Raw genomic sequence first — 25,893 nt, 5'->3', positions numbered from 1 at the left:
AGTCCGCGACAGCCCCTCGTAGCCAATACGTAAGTCGGAAGTGTGAACTTTGTTTCTTGCCATAAAATCTCATTAGTGTATATTTGTAGTTCAATTGAGCAAACTGGCGTGTGCCATTCATTGCACACTCAGTGTAAGCTAAAGACAACAACGTGAGCACATTATTACGTCAACTTTATTCAAGACTAGCTTTAATAACTTAATCAGCTGCATAAGTAAAGTATATACTTAAAATACATTCAAATCTGGACGGAGATAATGCCAACTTGTAATGTAGATAAGCTTGCTGGAAAATAACTTCTGTTGTGGCATTCCTATACAAGCATCCGTAGATACATACCTAGAACATGATAGCTAATAAATAAATACAACACATCCGTTCAATAATGAACGTAAACTATGAAATAAATAATCTTAGTTTATCTATTTAATGAAAACCAGGTACAAAAAAAATAAAATGCTCTCCAGAGAACAAAATACATCTAAGCTAGGAAAATTACCTCGCTCAAATAAACTAGCCGCTTGGTAAACAACAGTATTGTAAAAATCTCATATGTGCTTAACTTTAATCACCACTGCAGATTATCCTTGAACTTTAATATTCAGAGCACACAGTTACGAAGTCGGTTGGATTGGAAAGGCACGTGCGTGATTCAGATGTAAAATGATGTCAATAGTGAAGAAAAGATGACCGTGGTAACGTGATGCTGGAGAGCAAGTCTAGCAGTGGTGAGGTGCTATGTGAAGGCGGGACTGATACCTTGCATTGTCGAAACTTTCAGTAGAAGTACGCACCAAAGACAACAGCAGAGCAGAAAAACGTCTCCTGCATAAGAGCAGACACATGTGCGTAAGTCCAATATATCCGCTAGCCATGCATTACTTTATTCAATTAGGCACAATGACAAATTTGGGGCCTCGAGAGTAACACTGGTTATGCAAAAAATGTAATTAATGACATTGCCTGCAAGAGGGACCAGTAAATACGCTCGTAACACATATTATGCAAAAAAATAACAACCAAGAGACTGGCCTAAACCTTTACTCGCACCGTCACATTCTGAGAAATTAATTCGTAATAAGCACGCGTCAGTACACGAAATCTTAACACTACAACGGTAGCAAGCACCTGCGAGACATGATACTCACGGATAAGAAGTTATCATGCACGCTGTTGTCAGTATCGGTGTCCCAGAGACACCGCGCGCCGATCTTCACGCCTCCGCCACGTTGCTCTCCCAAGACGGCGTTCACCACGACCTTGTAGCGCAGCGCCGATAGCTCCTCTGCACACACACTCTTGCATGAACTTCCATCACAATACGAGAATCTTTCCAAGTATCAAAAAAAAGTCGATTCTACACACAGGAAAATATTCTTAATTTGTATGCTGAAAATTGACGCCGTAAAGCTTTGGAGATCACAATTTTTACAGATGAATAAATAAAAAAAAATAATAATAGCTTTTTCAGAAGTTGAAAAAACAGGTGTTCGGAAGACAATAAAATTGATTCAAGACAATGAAGACTAGGGGAAAAACGTAGTTCAGAATTATCTGAACATCTTTTTCATCAGACTAAAATTATCTAGTACGACTAGAATTATGTAGTATGACGAGAAATTCTACCCTGTCAGCCAACTGTGAATTGCGTGATTAAATTTAGCGCCGTGCCTACGCGACGACATTCTACTGACACACTCTAAGAAGTAAACAAGGATAACTTGAATAAGGCAAGCAATATAATATAATATAACTGTTTCAGCGTTTAGTAGGCCATAGGCCTGTCGCCGATTCTTAACATCGCAGAACATTCACAGCATTTTGCGGTCTCGAACTCGCAACTCGCTGCTACAATTCTGCTGCGCTTAACCGCCCGGCCTCCTCGCCGATTGCGACCAGAAACTGGCGCTCAGAGCTGGGATCGAACCCGCGCCTCTCTGCGCCAATCTTGGAACTCTGCTGAATTGTAACCACTGGGCCACCAAACATTCATCACACACAATATAAGCTGTTCTCACTACACAGCCGCTCCCTGATGCTCTCCACGAGGCAGTTGACGGTCTCGTCAGCGTTGTGTTCGTCGTAGCGATACTCAGACAACTGCTCCACCATTACTGTGTGTAGGATCTCCTTCACCACGCTTGCGCGCAGCCTGCTCAACACACACTAAACATAGCTCAAACAAAATAATCGAAATATTTCTGCATTTATAGCAGCCACGGCTTTACACAGGAATCGTACTCAAGTCAAAACTCAATCTGGCAAATAAGTGCCAAGTAAATTCACCATGGTATCATTGGAAACATTTCGGAGACCAGCACCATCATCAGTTCATTTAATAAACAGAATGACCAGATTTACAGAGAAGAGATAAAAACCCACAAGCCATATGAAAGTCTAAGCTGTGTAAATACACTTAACAATAAAAAATCATAAACGGATCTTGATAAACCTGTGATAACGCTTCTTTTCCACTTAAAATTACAAATCGACAGCTTTTTAACGTTGCTTAGCGTGTTAAACTGGCTATTTAAGTTTATTACTTTACTGTTAAAAGTTGGCCTGTTGATTGTACATGTATTTACTAATTTTAAACTGAATATGGAACTGGTCTCCAAAAATATCTGACGACATTTAACTACTCACTCACTTTTCTTTAGCTGGCGGTCTGATTTGGAAGTTTTGGTTGGCGTCCATGCCGCCAGCAGCGTCTAAGACGGCCACTTATGTTGTACAATTCTAGTTAAATAATGCTCGTAAAGTGCAATTATTTTCAAAACATACGAATGTTTTAGCGAACCGTTTGAGAAAGTGAAACGGAAGCTGATTGACCACAAAAAAATCGTAAGTATTCACTGGGAGTTCTTTCATGTGTTTAAAGATAGACAAATAATTTCAATCAGCCCCATCCGCTTCACATGCGCTCAATGTGATTTAATAACTTCGAACAGAAAAAAGAGTTAACGCAGTCGTCACGGCGCTTCAAAACGGCTAAGGTGCCCAGGGTGTGCCAGGCCCTTGGACGCTCAGTAAACGTCCCCTTGAGGCATTTGTTTCGAATTTTAATTAAAAACATAACGTTTAATTCGTGGACTCTTGATTCTTATTTTGGATGCCAGAAGTGTGCGAACAACTTCGAAAGAATTCTCATTACATGGCGAAATCTGGAGCTGCAAAAAAAAAAACCTCGTAACTTCAGCACTAACTCGCGCCTAAATCAGCCAAATTTGATAGACGGGCGATAACATGGGACACTTCTCAAAAATATCTATTCGGAGTTAATTGAAACAATAATCAGTGAAACGACAAGCGGGTGAAGAAATACGTGCTAAAGGCTTAATTAGTATGTCACAACGTGTTTGCAAGCTCAACCAAGGGTTCAAAAAAATGTCCTAATACAAAAATTAAGAACGAGTTGAAGCGGCAAATTTCCGCCAAAATTGGCTGTCTGGCATTCGCATCATGAATGGCTGTTCGGTGTTCGTCTTGGCACTAGTTTGATGCAAGGCATACATTTTACAAGAGTAGTTCTAGATCAGCCCGACCAAGAGAAAATGAGCGTCATGAAATGCTATTAAATCCAACCATTTGATAAGCAAAGCTGCACTTAAGTTCTAAAATTTCCTGTCCAACTGGAAGATTCAGTCCAGAAAATAATTAAAAAATTTTTAAAGGAAAAATAAAACTTGCTTGACATTTTTCGTTCAAAATATACTCAACAATGGATATAAAACACAAAGAGCTGTATACACATCATGAAACACACTAAGGATCCAGTTCTTGCTTACATAGTAATAGCCAAACGACATTTCTATCTAGTGTAGTGGATACCAACTATAGAGAAAGCAATATATCTTTAAATATAGTGATCAATAAACACATCAGGCAAGTAACCATGCGTCAGGTGAGATATCTATCCATGGGCAGTATTGAAGCGAACACTCAGCTTGAAACGTCTGAAAATTTCATCGTTACTTTAAAACATCTCTTCATGCTTCGATAATTTTGCTCTTGTTAACGGTTACAGTTCAGAATTAATGCGGGTGATACCATAAGTAGCAATGGAGTGCATGTTTGATGAAGAAAGCTACGGAATAAATGATATAGCTAAACTACTCAAGTACAACTTGAATCAATTCATCGCGCGAGCGTGTAGATAAATTCTACATTGTGCCAGTTTTTTGGCCAGAATAAATAGTCATTTAATGAATAGGAATTTAGGCACACACGATCCAACTTGGCAAACATTTGAAGAGCGATTAGCACAAGCCGAGTTAAGGACATGATGCTCGCGGATACGAAGTACCTTCACACTAAACAACATTGTGCAGCTCAAACACAAAGCTTCAACCAAATCTCTAAATTACTTAGCCCGGTCAAATACATTAACAGAATCTGGTCTTCGTTCTCACTTGTACACACTGCATTTCAAGGCTCAGATCTCTTGCAATTTTACACTGCATATTCCTTCAGAGCTAGAATCAATAATATTCAGGATCGTAGTCCAGGTAAAGACCTAATGTAAAGAATATTCTATGGAAGGAAAAAAGAAATTGAGATGAATTTGGATACATCGACTAATGGCCAGTCTAATTTCCTACACTTTTGGACAAAGAAATTCGTCAGAAGATGTGCAGAAATATTGTGTGGCATCCATCAAGCGAGTTTTATTCACGCTAATTACAAAGCGCCAACACGTATAAATTCAATAAATGATCTGAATACGACACCGTATACCCGAGATGTGCATTGACCTCTACCCGAAGGATCCAAAACTATCCTGCATTAGTGTAGAGATTTAGAGGCTCACAATACATAAGTTTGGCATTGAGCAGGAATTATTCGACGGTATTGGAGAAAAAAAATTAGTGAGATCAAGCGTACGAGACATCGAGGCAATTGACATAGATAATTTATTTGTAAATAATCAACAACTATTAGCCAATTGAAAAAATATCCATTTACCTTAATTCGATCGCGTTATATGTAGATTAGAGAAGGCAGCTAAATTATGGTCTACTACAATGCTGTAATATGGACACTTGCCTAGAATAGGTTCAAGCAAATGAAAAAATTAAGTTGGCTGCCGATCACAATATGTGATAACAGCACGCAAGTCCTATAGTCACATCGCAGCCTTCAAATTAAACACTAAACTTTTGAAAACAAACGCACAAAAATATTTTTTGCAAGCATGGTGAGGAAAGCTGATTACAGCTCAGGTTTCCATAAAATCAAACTACAATGCGAATTTGATTAATTTTAAGTGTTTAACGAATTATTGCTGGGAGCGGACACTAACTGTGTGGAATCAAGCATTATTAACAGTAAGAATTATTAAAGCGTTGCAGACGAGTGGAGTCAGGTGTAGCTCGGACAGCTCGACGGCATAAGCAGTAGAACTGAGAAAAATACTCGTGGCTAATATCAACTATAATTATTTCTGACGACTTCTCCAGCTTGTGAGTGTACAGAGAGCTATAGGTTCGACGGAATACATAATTTAAATGCTGTCACAAAGTTCTACGAGCTATGTTATGCAGAGTAACCTTCAATTGAATTAATGACTGGGAAATTCATCGAAGGTTAGGATAAAGAACGAGTTTTCAAACAGTAACAAGAAAATAAACTGCAATTTGACACACCATGTGCAAGCAACTCTAAGCCGCTGACGCGAGAACGACGCAAATAAGAACGATCGACGATGGCCTGTGTCGCCAAGAGCTACACTCACATGTGATCAAAGATCCTGTAAATTTATGCTCAGCCAGATATCAGGTGGCTGCTCAGCAGGAAACAATAACCGATGTGTCTTTCCTAATAAATGCGAGCAGCTCGATAGTTTTCTTGCAGCAGTTTTTACGTGCTAGCATCAAACGAAGGTCCCTGGAATAAATGTACGTGCAAAAAATTTAGGAATTGTAACCTTAAACGGCTCGTTAGTTTTTATCTGGGACCACAGTTTCGTCTTTAGCTCTATTGCGCTGCTCCAGTGCAGCATGAAAACAACAATACTTGAACGCAAACGAGAGATCCTTGAAGTTAATGTTAGCTGACACACTGATTTGGCGTAACAAGGGGATACCTTCGCAGTTTGAGGGAACATGAGACATACTAATGAAGCGGTCATGGTTGAAACGTGAACACGAGGGACATCGTCGTGTCGCCTGTTCCTATGACCGCATAAGCGATCATACGCGACACTTTTTCATTCGGAAAACCGTGAATGAAAGTTAATTGTACTAAATGACACGCGACACTAGTGGCAAATTCGGATATGATTTAACAGAGAACGTTATGTATCATGATAATGAATTCCGCAATACTTATAGAATGAAAGTCATACAAGAAGTATGGTGCGCGTGGAAATTTACGCAGGCACTTAACGAACATTTACCGTCCTCTCACAAAAAATTAGACACAGAATTAAATGCTAAAAATTAAAGACACAATTCCTGAACGATTTAACAAAAGAAAAGTGTGCATGCTTATTTCCACACCAAGCTTCCGATGCAATGAAAAAAAGTCGTGTCGTATGAACAAACTAGAAATAACGTACTACAAATGAAGAAAGTAACAAGGCATCAACAAAATAACTATCAGGCACAAACTTATAGCGAAAAAAATCCCACAACCAGAGAAGCAGTCATATTTTATGCAGTTCTATAAAAAAAACTAACTAAATTATAACTATAGAGACAGCTCAGAGAATTACACTCGGCAGGTTCTTAAGCTACATGAATATACTTAACATAGATTCCGTTAATTAAAGTCCCTTCGTCAATCCCACACGTGCTTACTCAACGATACAAACTAATGATATTTTAATAATAATTCTAGAAAAAGAGAAAAACCATGTGGTGAGACAGGAACTTGGTTGAGTGAGTGGGTTTATAAGGAAAAACTTTGTTGTAAAGCGTGAATGCTGCACACGGATTGATAATTAGTATTACGCTATATGTAAATGAGGTGCAATTATATCAACCTGACCGAATCCTGCAACTTCGTGAGTACATGCAATCACAAGCATGCTGAACATACCTTACATGATAACGATCACAAGCATGTTGAACATCCCTACCTCACATGATAAGGATCCATATCAAGCATCAACCAGGAGTCGTCATGAGATGAGATTTGTATAAGTCTTAATGCCACTCATTAACTGCCACTCCACATTGGTGGCTAGCATGCCTCCAACCCCTGCCACTCTTCATTGGTGGCTAGCATGCCTCCAACCCCCGCCACTCCACATTGGTGGCTAGCATGCCTCCAACCCCTGCCACTCCACATTGGTGGCTAGCATGCCTCCAACCCCTGACACTATCAAGCGCCACTAACCGTACACGTGGGAGGATGACACTAACGCGTACCAGCGCGGTGGAACATGTGACAAATGTGATGCGGATATATAGACTACACGATAACCATCGAAACATGCGTTAAAAATAACGTTATTTTTTTATCGCTCCTCTTCTCAAATTCAGTTTAGATTCATCAGGTTCTTGCACGCACCGAAAGCGATTCTAGCCGAGCAAAATTTGCGACCTGATGCAGAACGGGTGCGAGGATTAGAGCCGTACCAAAAATACCATCCCTCTGAGACTATATATAACATTCAAATCATAAATTAAAAATGTCTAGAGATAACTTATCGAATTAGCTACTTGTCTCCGCTGTTCAGCTTGCAGGCTGCTTTTGTCATGGTGAGCATTATTCAAATTAGTCTTAAGTCTTGTAAATACACCTACACTAAATTGTCTAACATACAGGCTATCATGGACAAGCTTTCAGACTTGATCACTTAATCTTTCAAGCCCTTTTGCATTCCAACGAGGCGCTTGCCCGCTTACGGCGCAGCTTAACAACTTAAGAAAGAAATCATCACACTTAGTGCAAGACAAGAGCAAATATTTACAAAATTAGCAAAAATAACGCGCAGCAATTCAATTCGAAATTCAATGTTAGGCGCTCCATAAACTTGACTAATTTAAAGGCGTTTGCTTTCAAAATTCCGCCATACAATATCGGATGTAGAAGAACTTTCTCAAGGTCGTTTTCAACTAAGTCTAAAAATTACTTCAATATTGAAAAACTTGATATATAGAGAAAATACGAGACGCCACGCTAGCTAAATCCGTTGCAGTTGCTTTGCTTTCAATGCGCAATTAGGCAACAGCTTGGGTTGACGGCTGACAGAGAAGATTTCCATCAGCGACCAACACGATGGCTCCGTTCAACCTTTAGTCATCGCAGCGTAACTTGCATCGTCGCACCATATGGCCAATGCTGCTCGTAAATGCCTCCTATTTCTTAAATTTACAAAACCTCGCATACAGCGCAATTATATGATAGAGCAGTTGATTAGCTGCTTTCTGGCAATGTATAACATGACACATATGGGCAAAAAAATTTTGCAGCAGAGCCGCACCAGATCCAAAAGAATAACTTTCGCCGGCTTGGAGGCGCCATATATTTGCGTCACTAAAACACACATTACGTACTCATTATAAGATATACTATTGTACATACAACTAATAGTAATGCAATAACCTCATCATGATATAAAGAACTCAATTTGCACTGATCTATGACTTATAAAACAGAAATATATCAATTGCAGTTTGAATTCTTCAGGAGATCTTTCAAGCTCTAAATTCACACAAAATACGACAAATGTTCTCCATTGTGTGCGTTCAAATGTTAGAAGAAGAAAATGAGCTATAAGCAGGTACATGAACAAGAAAATAACCTTTCCCTTTGTAATACACACATAAATATGCCGGATGTAAGCAGTCAAGATTAATGAGCAACGGTCAAAATTTACGATATTCACACACATGATCTGCACGGGCCACGGGATGTTCCTAAATTCTTTGTCAGCAAGTAGATGATCGGGATTTAAGAACTGACAGCCATTTGTAAGTATTCCATTCGTAAGTAGTAATGTAGTATTAATTATTACACAGGCTAATAGCACGCGGAACAAATTAATGAAGACAGTCTCTGGAGCGACCTATGAATTGAACTAGCAGCGACTCGACAGGCGCCCAAATAAGCATCAATAGCCACATATCTCGAGAGGCGCTCACATTAACAGGCTCTATTCAAGGACTAATGCACAGGTAATAGGATCACAGGGCAACAGTTTCACTTATATCTAAACTGAATTCCTTCATGCCAAAAGGCAAGCACTGTCTAAATTTTTCAATCTATTCGTTAGTACGAATAACACGAGTCAGCGACAGCATCAAGACCCTACACTGGCGACACACGCACTCTCAACACTCCAAAAACCCACAAGAATTACGATAGACAAGCTAAGATTAGATTTGTAGGAAATAATTACTAGCGTAGCATAATGCAAAGGTGACAAATGTTACAGCAAGAATAAATATGCGGCCAGCTATCGCAAGTAATACCAACCTACCGCGGGCTAACCGGACGACGCAGGTCGGCTACACGACTTGCTGGAAATAATAATCTGGGTGGAAATATCCGTAATGAAAATTTTCATAGCATCTTGACACGAAGAATTTGCAAAACAGCTTCATGTTTACAGAGATTAACAAAATATCACAAGAGAATTGACGGGCACATTAGGGAGGCAAATAATAAAGCGTGAGTCCTGTGATCAACACGTCAAGTTGTAACTCGGACATTTACGACGCTGACGAAACGTAATGGAGCAACTCAGGCGAAACGTTCGAACTGTTAACGCTCACTCAGACTCGTGTCATCAAAAGTATTCTGAATACATGCCAAGGCGTAGTGACTGTAGTGATAGATGTCAGTAGCAGCAGACAGCGGAACGTGCGAGGCGAGAGTTCTAGCTATCGCTGCTGAGCGGAGCAGCCGTGTGCAAACAATATGTTGCTCATAACTTTTCTTTGAGAGTATGGGCTTTTAATAGACAAAAACTCGAATGCGGAGGATTTTTTCATTAGCACATCGAATTGGTACGTTGTGCGCTAGAAATAAGAGAACAGAAGCTCTATCTCCACTTCGCTACACGTGTCAGCAGCCGCTCTGCCTCCAGGAAATAGCGGGTATCTCGTAAAAATACATCCAACCATTGTCGTACGAGAGGAACTGACCAGTTCGTTAAACCTAAACAGAACCCAGATAACAATTCTTGCTTTTGAGGTGGTGCTTGGCAAAATGAACATTCCATGTGCGAGAAATTAGATTGCTGTCATGCAAGTTAACGATGGAATACCCAAATTATTTCTAACAGAACAAAATAAATTTCCTGTAAGCATGTTTAATTTTCTTTTCTTTATAAATTTAAACAAGTCAAAACTGCGTTCGAAAACGCACATTTCCATACACCAGTCCAAACAACAGGGGATGAGATTTACATAAATACCGAAACATCGGTAAGGTCGACGAGCATTGCGACACCAAGCTTGAACTAATCAACGAAACTACACCAACGAATGTACAAAGGGCAACCTCGAATCGGAGGGAAAATCAGCCACATAAAAAGGATCCATTCAAAGATCCTCTTTCTGGCAACTTCAAAAAAACAGCCTATTTCCAAAAACCGAAATAGCAATCTTCAGAAACGCAAAACGACCCCCGATTTGTATAGATAAGAGCGAAGACAAAAACAAGACAATTGAGTGCTGACAAATAACCAGAATAGATAATTTCGACTTCTTACCATTGTTCCTTAATAAATTTTTAAGACCTGCTGTGTTGGTGACGTAATGCACACTGACAGTATTAAGAAATGACAGAACAGACAGTATCAATAAATGATAGAACAGACAGTATCAAAAAATGACAGAACAGACAGTACCAATAAATGACAGAACAGACAGTATCAATAAATGACAGAACAGACAGTATCAATAAATGATAGAACAGACGGTATCAATAAATGATAGAACAGACATGTTCGCAACGCCGTTCGAAAATATGATGCAAGTCCAGTAATAAGCAAACAGACTTCCATGTACAAAATCTACAATTTGAAAAATTTTACTATCGATAGGTCGCGTTGAGTAAACTAAATAATTCCAAAGTAAACGACAAAAATCGAGGAAGAATAACCATTGTTTCGCACTCTAGAACGATATTAAATTGCAGAACAAATCGAGCTTGAACTCTTGTAAGCATTGTTAGTTTGACCACCAAACCGAAGCAGAATTCAGTTAAACGTAGCCACGCTAACCGCTACAACTTGATTTATCCTACTAGTATGCAGAAAATAATGAAATAATAAGTAAAAATTAACCCTTGTAAATACTCCATTGGCTGTATCCTAAGCCTGACTTGTCAGAAATATACCCTCTAAAACTGATATATTATGCCGAGCCAGTCCAGTGCCGTGCAGACACTACGACTCTACAAGAAACAGTTCGCGCCAAAACACATATATATAAATACGCAGTTCAGCAGGAAATACTCTTAAATGTACACTGTGCATTAAAGTGAAAATAACACGATGAGCACACTCTCAGACGTCAACTTGAAATAAAGACCTAGCTAAGCCCAACACGAAATTGGTAATGTCACACGTTTAGCACTCCCAATACATACACCACAACATAAGGAAACACCAACGAACAACGTAGATCACTCCAAGGTTCACCATCAACTTGACTCGGCCTCTTTTCTGAGAATGTCTAGAATTTTCTGGGAGACCAATGTTGAGGAATCCGCAGCGTTACAATTCTTGGCAATCCCATTCTTGCCTCTAGAAAGTGTGTGATTTTTAGCAGCCGCATTTTCGCGCACATGAGCTGCATCGGAACACGAAGCTAGGGACTGGCAAGAAGGTTCACATTTAGTAACTTTTTTGGGGTCATTTCTAAGCAACCATTGTTTTTTAAGTTCTGGAAGTAACGCAAGGATAGCATTAGCATGCTCCTCAGCTCCTTGGTAGTTCAAGACGCCCACACAACTCACTCGCCTGTTTTTAATAGTCCGACACACTCTAGCGAGCTTCGTACGAGACAACCCAAAGATCACGGGAATTTGTAAGCTTTCTGCTCGTTGGAGAAGTACGGACAAGCTCTCGACCACAACGGGCGAGCTTTTCCACATGTCGGGGTCTGGAGCTACAACCAAAAGACGTATTTTCTCCATTTTTTTGGTGGTTTCTTTGATGCCGCAGATATAGCGGCGCTTGGCCTTAGCTTTGATGGGTTCTGTTGCATATTGGCGCCTCTGGAATCGCACCAAGTCCGAGAGCATCAGCTCAAGGTTGCTGTTTAGTTCTGGGGTTATGACGTTCTTCACGTATCTGTGTTGGAGAATATTAAATCTCTTAAAACTGCACTAGAGAATTTTCACAATAAATATTCATGCTAGGAAAGAAAAACAAGCTGCAATTGAAATATTTTCGCATGCAAATACCTGGCACTCTACATAGCTACGTGAATTTACGACACTTCTAAAAATGTACTCATCTTGCCGAAATACAATGCGCATAAATTCGAAAATAAATAAAATGCGAGAGAATAAATAATGCATAATATTCATTCCAAATGAAGAACACTCACGCATCTAAAGCGGGACAAGTTTTCTTCTGAGAGTAGAAGAGGATTTCGTCCAATAATTTGTCAGCCACGGATAGACTTTTCAGAGTCGGCTTGACGTCCGTCGTTACGGAACTAGCAGCCTCGTCAGCGTCAACCTTGACAAGCCCTGCCGCCTCGTCACCAGCCGTCTTGACGACACAGCCAACTTCGTCGACGTCCGTCCAGCCGTCAGTGGCAGCAGCTCCTGGACTGTCTTCTCTGAAGCCCTCGGTGTTGACATCTGCAGGTTCTCCGCCTTCTCGTATTCTCTGGATTTCTGTTAAACGTACGATAGGCATCAACTTTACATCACATTTACGACAAATTACACACGCTTGCAAGTCGTGGGGCGAAGAGTTCTGTCGGAGGACGACGAAACTCTGCAGTTAGAACTGCTTACCCATACATGTGTTAGGATACATTGACTGGCGTCAAAGCTTTTGTCCCTTGAGGTCTGGCAACGAGTGACCGTCAACAACATAAGGCTTAAACATGACTTTTCCACATCTCGCATGATAACAAACTAGCGAAAACAATACAAACTCAATGACGTTACATGAATAATACTAAACATTGATTAGAACACGAAGTAAAAGATAATAGAAAATGCTCGCTGAGTAAAAAACATTCTAAGGGGCTTGCTAAAAAGCCTCAACCAAAAAAAAATTGAATCTTAGTTCTTATTTAGAGCGAGGCTATTACACCAATTCTGTCAACCTGAAATCATTTTAACCTTCAAATGCAGCCAGAAAATTTTTGCCGACGAAACTAAGTAGAGATCAATCAAAGAACAATTGAAGACTTTCAGAGTGTCGATGTATTTTCAAGAACTTGGCGATTCTCCCTGTTAGCTCAAATAAAGGCGTTTCTCTATTGATTATACTAAGTGAACTTTAATCGACCTGACAACATGAGCAACTTCTCCCTGTTAGCTCAAATAAAGGTGTTTCTCTATTGATTATACTAAGAGAAGTGAACTTTGATTGACCTGACAACATGAGCAACTTCTGCAATAGCTCAAATAAAGATGTTTCTCTATTGATTATACTAAGAGAAGTGAACTTTGATAGACCTGACAACATGAGCAACTTCTCCCTGTTAGCTCAAATAAAGAAATGATCCAAGTTGAAAAACTCAGACTGCAAATTTTGAACGCCAAATATGTCTATATATATAATTTTTGTTGTCATCTTCGGTTCATATGTTACTTAAGGTGTTTCTCTATTGATTATACTAAGAGAAAAGAACTTCAATAGACCTGACAGCATGAGCAACTTCTCCCTGTACTGCGCGCGGATCTTCCTGTAGCGCTGAGCGGGAGTTAAACTCTTCTTCTTCTTGCCTTTCTCACGCAGTCCTGCCGAGGCACCATCAACAAGCCTGTCAACGAACCGGCATACAACATTATTTGGCACTGATGAGGATTCACGTTAGCTATACAAATAACATTATACAACGGAATATTCAATTTAAAAATGCAAACAATGATTCCGTAGAAGGACGCGAACAAATTTTTTTTTTTCAACGGAAAGCTGATCATTAAAAAGCTTAAAAGTATTGGTTCACTAATTGCATGCCTTCGCAACATTAAAATATTGCTACTGTGGAAAGAAAAATGGTACGTTTTAGTTGAACAAATAAAAATGCACAGTGAGCACTTGAGATCGTAATTCCAGTCGAACTTTTACATTTTCATTGACAAACAAGCAGTATTATTATTACGGTTACAGATGGACAAGTGAAATGGAATGACTCCATAATTAATTGAATTAATTCCAAACCTTGTGGGCTTTGAAGAGGAGCTCGATGCAGCTGGCCGTCGCAAGGGCTCCATAGTCCGCACTGCAAGCGGTCTCCTCACAGCTGTCTTGCCGCGCTGGCTTGAGCTCTGACACCAACAAACACGAGCATTAAACACGGCATCGGTAGCGTGGTAGTAAGGGGAAAAATGTAGGAACCTTCATCAATCAGAATACAGATAATAAGTACAGAATTTACATGAAAATATGTGAACTAAAAATAACCATAGTGACATCTGGTCATGGAACATTTGTGACATCCATATGACGGCCCTAACAGATGTTTAAAAAATAAGCAGAAATACACGAAGGAAGGTAATTATTAAAGAGTTAAATTTACTAAAGGATCTAGTAATTCAATGACCGAAATAAAAGAAACTTAGAACGCTAAATAGGCTTCCGTGTGTGGAAGTTAATGAACTCAGGGCGCACCTTAATTAATGCATCTAAACTGAGAGTAATCTTGTGCGAGGACTTGACGTGCTTAGAGGGAGCGGGGCCAGTGCTTCGTTTCCCTTTGTTCTCTTGAGACCTGACTTTACTCGAATCATCCGAATTCAGCATCTGACCATTCTTGACTTTTCTTCTGACGCTGCTGTCGCCCAGAGCCGAAGCAGGTTTAACATCAGACCTCGAAGGCTGCCTGCTAATTTTGAACTCGGTGCTTCCATTCATTGCAGAATTCATCTCACCGACAGACGAATTCAGTTCATCAACAAGATTGCTTGCATTCGTCCAAGCAGAAGTCGATACGGGGACATTTTTGGGAGAGCTCTGAATGATGCCATTCAAGTTTTTTAGTTCTATTTTGGTTGAAGAATCTGGTGAAGGTTTAGACTTCTTGCTAACACCCACCCCAAGAGTTGGGTATTCCTCAGAGTTCATCACAAACGTCCCCGTATGCAAGTTTTTTGGATTAGAACAAGTTTTTTCAGCTGCAGTTGGTACAACGGAAAGCTTTGAATCCTTCCGCGCGTTGGTCTGCTTCTGTAAAGCTGTGTTCTCTCTCATGATCTTTTTCTCCTGCTTTGCCTTTTCCTTTTTCAGTGCTCGTCTTTTCAATATTTCCTGAGTTTCAGGGTCATTTTTATCTTTAGATTTAGCCTCAGATGGGGCAACGGCAGCAACTTTATCAGGAGAAGAAACACTGACACTGCCATTGATCTCTGTTGTACTCTTACTATTAATATCGTACACTTCTGAAGAAACCTTATCTGGGAGGTTCAATCTTTCAGAGGCAGGTCGTTCTGTCTCATCCAGTCTATGCTCGGAATTTGTTAACTTGATTTGCTGTGAACCACGAAAGTTTTCGCCCTTATCCTCAATGTTGGAATTCCGTCGATTATAGTGGTCCCGTTCAACACTGTAGTGGGATGCACGAAAATTTACACCGTTGCTGTTGGAGTTTTGTTGCCGAAAATTTGTATTATTGCCAACGCTGTTGCGTGACTGGCGAAACCCCAAGGCCCCAGTTCTTTCAGCCTTGGCAAGTTGGCTTTTCTTTGACTTCGACCTCTTGCTTACAGTAATCCATTCATCTTCTATGGGCTCTGTGGCAGTATCTACTTCAGCAAGATTATTTACAGTGACATTTTCCTCGGCAGTTACAGTAGAAATTTCAGTATTGTTAATTGGAGTATCAACTGTTTTTGCGACGACAGGAACCTCCTTCGTCCTGCACGGTTCTTTCACTGGAGCGTGATTGATTTTAGAAGGAGCAGTACCATTTGCTGCCATCTTGCCATGTTTTGAACGATTGGACAACACTTCGGCCATAGATGGAGGGTGAGATACAACTTCATTGGTTGAAGTTTTTGTTGCCGATGGCTCGACATCTTGAGCTGGGGTTTTGCTAGACGTCTCAAGATTGAATTGCTGAGAGATCTGGTCCTTTGCCTCCTTCAACTTCTTCTGTTTTTTCTTGGCTTTCTTTTTAGCACTTTTAGATAATAGAGACCCGTTCTCAGCAGCTTCACTGGATTCAGGATCACGAGAGTCGGATTTCGTGATAATTTTCTCTCCATTGCCATCATCTGAGCTGCTTATCGGACCATTACAACTGATGCTAGATGCTGCTTCAACAAGGGAAGCTGCTGAGTTATCACCATTAAACGAAGGCGTTTCAGTAACATTACATGTGGCTTTTGCAGGGGTTTGATTTTTGGGATTAGGAATACACTTCGCCTCTTTCCTTGGCTTCTCTGATATACTTTCACCGTTACCAGATTTTTTTCTGGCAATAGACGAAAAGCTGTTGCTCTGTGCTACAGGGAGAAGAGGTTCAGCTGGCAAGGGTGGACTAGATTCCTGTTGACGAGGCAGCTCTACTGGCGCAGCTATTGACTGATCAGGTTTACCAGTAGCTAGAGAAGGCCAGTTATTAGCATTACCAAGAATATTTGATGCGTGGACATGCGACCGAGAAGACCACCCATTAGCATCACTCTTGGTCTGAGGAGCCTGGTTAGGCTTGCGCTTTCCAACAGTCATCTCGCCAGTTTGGCTGCAGATGCCAATTTCAGTAGAAGGTTGTCGACCTCCTCCACCTCTTGCTCCTCCTCTGGTAGATTCGAACTTGCGCCCTTTGTTTTTGTTGTTGGAATTGAACGGGCGTCTGCTGAAGTTTGTATTACTCTTGCCACCACGTCCACTGAAGCCACTATACGCATTATAGGCCATTGCTCCACCACCATAATCAATGCCCATCATACCAGAATCATAGTATATGGGATCCATAACCATTCCAGCACCAGGCAAGGAGTAAGTCTCAGTTCCATCATAGACAAAACCGCCATCAGGAACAAACAACTCTCCTCCTGAGTAGTGGCCATTATTGGGCATGGAATTATAGTAACCTGAAGAGTAGTCTAGTTCCGGGGTCCATGGGGGATAATATCCATATGGGGCAGGATAGACATATGCAGGGCCAGTTGCAGGGCTGAATGGGTTATGTGGACTTGGCGACTCTGTGGAATTACTGTTTATGTAAACTACGCTTGCAGGGATAAATTCAGCAACAGTAGCTGAAAGTTTGCTATGAGGGTACTTATTTTCAATGACATGGTTAATATCACAAGAAGAAACCATGGTCAAGCTAGCAGCACCATTAACATGGCTTAATGAGCAGTCTACTTCATCAGGATTCAGTGCTTCAGCTCCAGGGATTGAACCCTGAGCAACAGTAGCAGCATCTGTATTGTCTACGGTGTTGTCAGTGACATTACGATGAACAGCATCTCCTACAGTCCTAGGTACTTCTACACTCTCATCTTCATTTTGTGAGGTGGTTGGGGGTGGTATGTCCTCAATATTTGGTGATGAAGTTTCAATCTGCTCCTCAACATCACAGTCTGCTCCATTCGACTCCAGAGGAGCTCTATCACGTTGAGCTTTTGGTACAAACTCAGGCACATCAGCAGACAGCATGACTCCTGCAAAACATATATTGTTAGTAGGTACCATATAGTACAAAACATTTCATATGTACATACATATGAAAAAACATTTAGTACAAAACATATATTGTTCATTTTCAAAACATAAGTATTTTACATGGTATGTTATGCTAACCTCGAGGAAAATAAACTTTCTTCTTTATGTACCTCCATTACTCTTTTATTTTGCCTCAAAACTGCTCAATCGGTTCTGCCTCACCATGTATAAGTAGCTAACATATTTAAATTGTATATTTTACTCAATATATAACTAATAGTCAAATAGTTAAAGACTACTTATAGCCTTGTAAGAATTAGCTAAGCTGTTAGCTATGTATAATGTATTGCAACACTCGATGCCTCTGTAACAAAAACGTACAATTCATTGGGACCTAATACACATTAAAGGCAAAAATTTTATATGCCAATTTGTCATAGTACATTTATGCTAAACCATGAATAACAATACCTTAAAATATATTAATGACTGCCACTCAATATATTTAAATGTATAAAAAAATATTTATATAAAATATAAAATCATGATTTTTCATAAAAGATCAAATGATTTAATCAGTTTGATTTAATCAATGCCAACCCTTGCTACAACATTTCTACAAAATGTGGGAAGACTGTCCCAATTTACCCACCCATCCCTTATTACCTACTCCATTTTATAGTATATGTTAGTGTAGGCTGACAAAATTTGTTCATCTAAGCATTTAAGCATTAATTTAAAAACATTGAATGTATCAAAACAGACTCAACCATGAACCAGAGACTAACACAACAATCTACTATGAGAACCAAATGACCAGCGGTTATAAAGCAGACGAATGGATCCTTCATTCTATCGTTCAAAACAACAACATGAACGTAACTAATAATCAAATTAAACTACTGATCTATTATAAAAATGAGAAAATACAGAATCTTGTAATGAACAATAACCCCTGCAAAAAACAGGAATTTTCCAGATCATGTTAGTCTGAATTTTCCTGCAATAGAGTAGTTTGTAGACTTCTCCCCAACATGGACTTCATTGGGCTCACAACTACAACAGTAAGCCAATGATTCATGTGCCACCATTGTGAGGGAATGGCTTTTTGCTCCATGTATTTTGTGTTGCCATTCCTTCTCTCATGCATTTCTCCCTAATCCCTTGTGTCTCTTCTCGTTCCAGATCACACTTATTCCTTCTATGTGTGTACGTACAGGTACAGATCACATTTATAGATCATGTGTATTGACCATTGATTATGAAAGTAGCCTATGCACTGAGAGTTCTCTGGATTGTGGCAGGTTTGGGCTATCCTAGCACGTTTTACTGGTTACTGGATTGATGTGTGACAAGTGCTCTGAGGTTACTGATTGGAGGGCTGTGACCCTGGTGCCAGTGTTACTCCAGTGCTACTCCGTGCTATCCACAGTTTCAGTACCGCCCAGTGATACCCAGTATTACCCAGTGCTATTCAGCCGCCCAGTGCTAGTCAGTGATACTCAGGACTACACAGTACAACCTGTATTATTCAGAGATCCAGTGCAACTCAGTGCCAGCCAGTCTTGACCAGTGTAATTCAGTGCTATCCAGTGATATTCAGTGCTCATTGCTTATAAGGTGTACTCCAGTGTTACTTGGGAGTCACAGGCAACCATTGATTTGTTGCCCAGTCTGGGTAGGACTAGGAGCTGGTTGACCCAGTCTCAAGAGTGCGCATAACCTGAAGCTTAACCCGGACGCTAGAGATTCAAGATGGAAACTTGGAATCACCTAACTCGGAAGATAGCCTGCCTTGAAGAGTTCTACGTGTGTGAGATGTTAGTATTAAGTTTTATTGTCACTGTTCCCTTTACCACGTTTTACTGATCACCACGATAGTTTAGAGTTGGTTAGGGTTTTAGGGTTCTTGCAATTTCTTTATTTATTGTGTTTCATCCATTCTCATCCTGTGTATGTACCATCCCTTAACTCCACTAACCCCTCACCATCATATGTGCATATCATCTCAATGTATATCTCGTCTGTCTCCTTGGTTTTGAGTTCATTTATCTGGATTGGTATTGTGTTTCATTGTCCTGCTGTTCGGTTGGTTCAACTAGTTTTCCGCAAGATAAAAGCCAATACTATATTGGTCTTACCGGACCTTTAGAGCTCGAATGTTAGGAGTGCCCCAACACCATCAGTCAGGTGGACCAAGAAACCACCTGATGGAAGCCCACAACAAGATCATCACCTGTACGGTGCTGGAAGAATGCACCAGCATTGTCATGCAATGCTCTGACCCCAACTGACTCATGATAGCTGAGGCCCTCATTATTATGGATGGGACTCCAGCCATCAACCTTCAAACTACTGGGATTTGTCAGAACCTTGAGACTTTTCAGAGTGATTTTTGGTATTTTAAATTCTTGATTATCTTCATATTTTTGCGATTTTGTAATCATTTCTAACCATTTTGATTTTTGAGTAGTACCATCAAACGGGGTAAAAAGGGACGGGCGGGGTAAAAAAGGGACAGTCCTCCAACATTTTGTAGAAATGCTGTAGCAGCTAAACTAATTAAAATATTGCAAAACTAAAAATAGTGGTGTAAAGTTCAACATTTTTACTATCTATGCAGCATAAAGCAAGTTAAGAAATCATACATTTATTACCTCTAAAAAATCCCTGAAAAAAGTTCACCCCCCTGGGGTAATAAGGGACACCCCCTGGGGTAATAAGGGACACCCCCCTGGGGTAATAAGGGACACCCCCCTGGGGTAATAAGGGACACCTCTAAAATTGCATTTACAGTAGAACCTTTGTTAGCAAAGGCTCCTGTTAATGAAAAAATATAACTCAGTACGCACTGCAGTGAGTGACAGAGCGCATTTTCTTGTCGATGAAAACGTGGTCACGGACGGACGGACTGACGGACGGACGGACAGACAGACGGACATGGCAAGCACAATAGTGCATTTTTTCCATATATGAGGAAATGCACTAAAAATCAATCAACAACAAAGAATTTTGATTACATTTACCTTACTCAGTGAAAAAATGTCACTTAATACAAAATTACTGCATCAGTCATCACAAAATTGTGCATAGAATGTCACAGATAGAATTGAGCACTGGGCAACAAAGAATGAAAGGTAATTAACCTAAACTATGATTTATTTCACCAAAAATATGATGGTTGTCACTAAAATGTTCCTTCCTGTTTCAGTTATGTTTCTTACAATTTTTTTTTTTTTTTTGTTATAGTGAAATCACTTGACTCGATTAAAATTGTGCAAAGTTATCAACTTTCGCTGAAGTTATCGACCAATTTTTTTACTTTACATCAACTTTCCAGCTAAAATAATAGGTCATTTATCTTTTTCAACGACTGCCAACTAGAGAGACTTATTCATGATAAACATATGACGACTACCAAGTGCCAACTGGCGAGACACGACACGATAAACTTATGATCCAACACCGCATTACAAGCAGACGTAAAATGTTTAGCGCCGGAACAATGCAACCATCATATGTATTGAAGCTTGCAAAAATAATTGGACTGATTATGCCAGTGTTTTTTTTTTTTTACTTAGAAGTTAGAACCAAACTTTATTGAGGAAATTTTCTGCATGTTATATTTTTATTTTAACCTTGACATGTAAGAGCATGTAGGTGTGCAATATATTGCGGTGCTTTTATGCATGATACTCATGCATTTTAACCGATTACATACATCTAAAAATTTGTATGCAAAATATTACTATGTTTGTGTGCATAAAATTCACGCACTTCAACTTACTACGCACATCTGAAAACCTGTATGCTATATATCACAATGCCTGTATTCATGTTATGCATGCACTTCAACACTACGTACATCTGAAAGCTTGCATGCAATATATTACAATGCCATTATTCAAGATACGTGTGCACTTCAACATTACGTACATCTGAAAGTTTGTAAGCAATGAAATGGCAAGCTTGATGAAACTTCATAAGGCCTAACGGTGATGCTTAGATTGTAAAATTTCTTTCCATTTCACCTTCATTCCTGAGTTATACAAAAAATTTGAGACAAAATTTGCAATGACCAAGAAATTTCTTTAAAACTACTGAACAGATTCAAACAAAACTTTGAATATACTAATCATATCATGCATAAAAGCACCGCAATATATTCCTAACCTTCCAATGGTTATGTATAGCTTGTGACAATTTTTTGCGTTTTACCTTCCTTTTCAAGTTTTTTTCCATTTATCTTCATTCGTGAGGTACATCGCAATTTGGGCCGAAATTTGCAGTGAACAAGAAATTTCTTCTAAACTACTGAATAGGTTTTATTGAGACTTTGAATACACAATCCTAACCTCTCAGTTAGTGAAAAAATTTTCGATTTCACTTTCGTTCGAGAGTTCTACAAAGAAACGACTGGCATTTTTAAGGCCAATTTTTAAATTTGCATTGACAACCAGCCATATATACTTATAGCTGTATTACTCGCAAACAAAGAGAAAATTGAAAAAATTGTCACAAGCTAAACATAACCGATGGAAGGTTAGGAATGTATATTCAATGTTTTGTCCAAATCAGTTCAGTAGTTCAGAATTAACCCTTTACCGCCAAATCGTACTTTCAAGTCGCCTTTAAAAAACCTTTGGTTTTCTAATAATTTCAAGTTTTCTTTAATTTTTTCGAAAATTTCACATGAATAAAAAAAGTCTTAAATTTATTTTTATGTATGTGTACCAAGTTTCAAAGTTATCTGTCTATAAATAACTGAAATAAAATTTCCAATTTCCAATGGCAATTTCCAAGTTATCTGTCTATAAATAACTGAAATAAAATTTCCANGAATTTAGATATTTACAGTGAGACTGGCAGCATTTACGGTCTCAAATTTGTCCGAGACGTTTGTAACACGCGCATATTCCATGATATTCAACTCGCTGGAAAAATTTATACAAGTATCATTATGTTGCAAGTCAGATCACACGCTTTAATATGAATCAATGGGGAATTTGTTTTTACAATTATCTTTTGCTAATAAATGACATGCAAGATTTATTTTATCCGCGAGTTACAGGCTTGGATGGGCAGCTCAATGGCAAATGGTTTTTACTCAAATAAATAGGTCCTGGGCAGGGTGGTCCAGTGGTTAAAGTTCAGAGTACCAAGATTGGCGCAGAGAGGCGTGGGTTTGATCCCAGCTCTGTGCGCCAGTTTCTGGTCAGAATCGGCAAGGAGGCCGGGCAGTTAAGCACAGCAGAATTGTAGCAGTGAATTGCGAATTCAAGACCGCAAAATGCTGTGAATGTGCTGCAATGTTAAGGATCGGCGACAGGCCTATGGTCTACTAAACGCTGAAACTGCTATTATTATTACTAAATGAACTGTGTAAGCCAAAGATTCCATTATCATGGATGTTGAGGTTAATTTCATGTAACTAAGACACTTCTGAATAAAAATGGCTAAAACCTAATGGCCCTATAATTAGTGAACAAGATTATTATGCACAAAAAATGTACTACATAGATGCAAGAAAAAGGCTTAAGTGCTATTTTTCATTGGAATCATATCTGAAGTTTGGATATAATTTTTGGTTGTCTTGGATGACAGGTCACGAGTCTAATGATAAGTCATATAACTTGAGAACGCAGCAGTTGTCGGAAAGAAATGCCATGATCTAGACACATGCTGAAGGCTTTAGTGAGTTCTTGTTCATGATTTAATTTTGATATGATACCTTTGATTTTACCACCCAGTCAAAGAAACCCCAAGAGCTGGGGTAACAAAGACCATCACTTTTTTTAAAATTACATCAAAACTATGAGAGGCAGGAGTCAGCAATTTATGGCAAGTAAAGCTAGAGTACATATAGACCTGTATTTTGCATGTTTCAATTTAAGTCTAATTTATCTAGTAAAAAAATGGCATTGTTTTTAAATAAAAAAGTGGTCAAAGTTACCCCATTTTACGGTACGTGTACAAGTTTCATTGAGCTAAGGTCATTACTTTGGGAATATTGATTGCTCACTGAATTTAGATATTTACAGTGAGACCGGCAGCATTTACGGTCTCAAATTTGTCCGAGATGTTTGTAACACGCACATATTCCATGATAATCAACTCATTGGAAAAATTTATATGAGTATCTTATGTTGCAGGTCAGATCACACGCTTTAATATGAATCAATGGGGAATTTGTTTTAACAATTATCTTTTGCTAATAAATGACTTATAAATGACATCCGAGATTTATTTTATCCACGAGTTACAGGTTTGGATGGGCAGCTCAATGGCAAATGGTTTTTACTCAAATAAATTGGTACTGCGCAGGGTGGCCCAGTGGTTAAAGTTCAGAGTACCAAGATTGGGGCAGAGAGGGGCGGGTTAGATCCCAGCTCTGTGCGCCAGTTTTTGGTCAGAATCGGCAAGGAGGCCGGGCAGTTAAGCACAGCAGAATTGTAGCAGTGCATTGCGAATTCAAGACCGCAAAAATGCTGTGAATGTTCTGCAATGTTAAGAATCAGCGACAGGCCTATGGCCTACTAAATGCTGAAACTGCTATTATTATTATTACTAAATGAACTGTGTAAGCCAAAGATTCCATCATCATGGATGTCCTATAATTAGTGAACAAGATTATTATGCACAAAAAATGTACTACATAGATGCGAGAAAAAGGTTTAAGTGCTATTTTTCATTGGAATCATATCTGAAGTTTGGATATAATTTTTGGTTGTCTTGGATGACAGGTCACAAGTCGAATAATAAGTCTTATAACTTGAGAACGCAGCAGTTGTCGGAAAGAAATGCTATGATCTAGACACGTGCTGAAGGCATTAGGGAGTTCATGTTCATGATTTAATTTTGATATGATACCTGGTTGAAAGAATGCTTATCCGCATGCCTTCGGAAGAAACCCCTATCGTGAAATTAAATACCATAAATAAAGTGCACATATTCCAATTTTCATTTACTGCATCTGAATCTTGATAATTTAATTTTAAGCAGATCTGTTAAGTATTGAAGGAGTTATNTACCCTAGGGGCCTAGGCAGCAGGCCTAGTTGTTGTAAAATTTAACTCAACTGTTTATCCTGCTATCCAGCTTTTGAAAAATAAAAATATTGGTCATTTAACTCCTCCAAAAGTTGTTGAAATTCTTACAACTCTGACCACAGTGACCACTGACCAGTGGCCACAACACACTAGGTATGAAATTTAGAAGCTGCCAAGCTCAAGCTGGTTTCAATGATGATGAATGATGATTAGGTATTTCAGGGACCAGGGTCATTTCATTTGACTCAGAGAGGAAAAATCTAAAAAGTCCTGGCTTGGCCACTAATCCCACTGTCATGATTCATGACCATGCTTAACTATTATAAACTGACATTTAAAACGAGCATGTGGCATTGTAAGATTGTCATGTGATTGTGCGAGGCAACTGCCAATCACGCCAATTCTTGCTGATCTTGCATATACCTACCTATTTCATTTAGGTCAAATAAGAAAAAACTCATTGACACATTAAAATACAAATGTTGAGTAAAAGGAACCACGAGAACCCCCAAAAAGTTCTTTGTAAGGAATTTAATGTAGCCCTAAGTTTATTCATATAAATAAGTCAAGTCATGGCGCGGAGAAAACAAGCATGGGTGAGAAATCGTTGACGATTCGCATTCCACATGTCGTACTCGTACCAACACAGAAGCCAAAAAAACATGAATTGACAAACAACAGAAATAAATTATAAAATCAAGTCATTATTAATTGTTTCCAATACTTACATAAATTAAATAAACAATGATTTTGATATGAAAAACATCGCAGAATAATTTTGCATCTGCCCCACTCACACACACATTCTTCACTATACTAAAAGTCATGTACATCAAGGCAAGATGAAAGGCAATTGTAGATTTGTAGCATCTTGAGATAAATAACTAAATTTCATTTCAATTTAGATCACTTACTATATATATATTTATTCGATGGGATATTTTTGCGAAAAATGCTAAATTCATAGTAATATTTACTGCTAAAAATTTATCTCATTAGTGATTACTCATGATTTTGGTAACGATTTGATGCCAAGAAATTTTTTAATGAAGTCCTGTGTTGGAATAATGTTAATAATATAA

At 39.1% G+C, this 25,893-nt stretch overlaps 3 protein-coding genes across 4 annotated transcripts in view; 1 reads left to right on the top strand and 2 right to left on the bottom strand.

Annotated features, from left to right (window-relative positions):
* Positions 1–152: 152 nt before the first annotated feature.
* LOC108676672 (dynein light chain Tctex-type protein 2B) lies at positions 153–3,034 on the bottom strand. Its single transcript, XM_018164790.2, has 4 exons — positions 2,652–3,034; positions 2,020–2,153; positions 1,150–1,286; positions 153–826 (listed from the first exon to the last, which is right to left on the bottom strand). Exons 1-4 carry the CDS (start codon positions 2,696–2,698, stop codon positions 779–781), a joined length of 366 nt encoding a protein of 121 aa, XP_018020279.1. The 5' UTR covers positions 2,699–3,034; the 3' UTR covers positions 153–778.
* Positions 3,035–10,389: 7,355 nt separating this feature from the next.
* Positions 10,390–25,606, bottom strand: LOC108676683 (serine/arginine repetitive matrix protein 2). Its single transcript, XM_018164802.2, has 6 exons — positions 25,540–25,606; positions 14,763–17,761; positions 14,313–14,419; positions 13,790–13,911; positions 12,514–12,808; positions 10,390–12,254 (listed from the first exon to the last, which is right to left on the bottom strand). The coding sequence occupies exons 2-6, from the start codon at positions 17,754–17,756 to the stop codon at positions 11,603–11,605; spliced, it is 4,170 nt and encodes a 1,389-aa protein (XP_018020291.1). The 5' UTR covers positions 17,757–17,761; positions 25,540–25,606; the 3' UTR covers positions 10,390–11,602.
* Positions 19,080–25,893, top strand: part of LOC108676684 — a 25,616-nt gene continuing 18,802 nt past the window's right edge. For both annotated transcript variants that reach the window (XM_047881753.1, XM_018164803.2), the window contains exon 1: positions 19,080–19,094. The gene's annotated coding sequence lies outside the window, so the exon portion shown is untranslated. The remainder of the gene's footprint in view (positions 19,095–25,893) is intronic.

Source organism: Hyalella azteca, unplaced genomic scaffold (genome assembly GCF_000764305.2).
Source record: "Hyalella azteca isolate HAZT.00-mixed unplaced genomic scaffold, Hazt_2.0.2 contig8774, whole genome shotgun sequence".
NCBI lineage: Eukaryota > Metazoa > Arthropoda > Malacostraca > Amphipoda > Hyalellidae > Hyalella > Hyalella azteca.
This window is presented reverse-complemented; position numbering and strand designations above follow the sequence as displayed.

Coding starts and splice junctions, on each gene's coding strand:
- LOC108676672 (XM_018164790.2), bottom strand. CDS start 2,698: ATGGACGCCAACCAAAACTTCCAAATCAGACCGCCAGCTAAAGAAAA. Junction 1,287..2,019: donor CATCAGGGAGCGGCTGTGTA/GTGAGAACAGCT, acceptor GTGTGTGTGCAG/AGGAGCTATCGGCGCTGCGC. Junction 827..1,149: donor TGCATGATAACTTCTTATCC/GTGAGTATCATG, acceptor GCTCTTATGCAG/GAGACGTTTTTCTGCTCTGC.
- LOC108676683 (XM_018164802.2), bottom strand. CDS start 17,756: ATGCTGTCTGCTGATGTGCCTGAGTTTGTACCAAAAGCTCAACGTGAT. Junction 14,420..14,762: donor GTTTAGATGCATTAATTAAG/GTGCGCCCTGAG, acceptor TGTTGGTGTCAG/AGCTCAAGCCAGCGCGGCAA. Junction 13,912..14,312: donor TCCTCTTCAAAGCCCACAAG/GTTTGGAATTAA, acceptor GTTCGTTGACAG/GCTTGTTGATGGTGCCTCGG.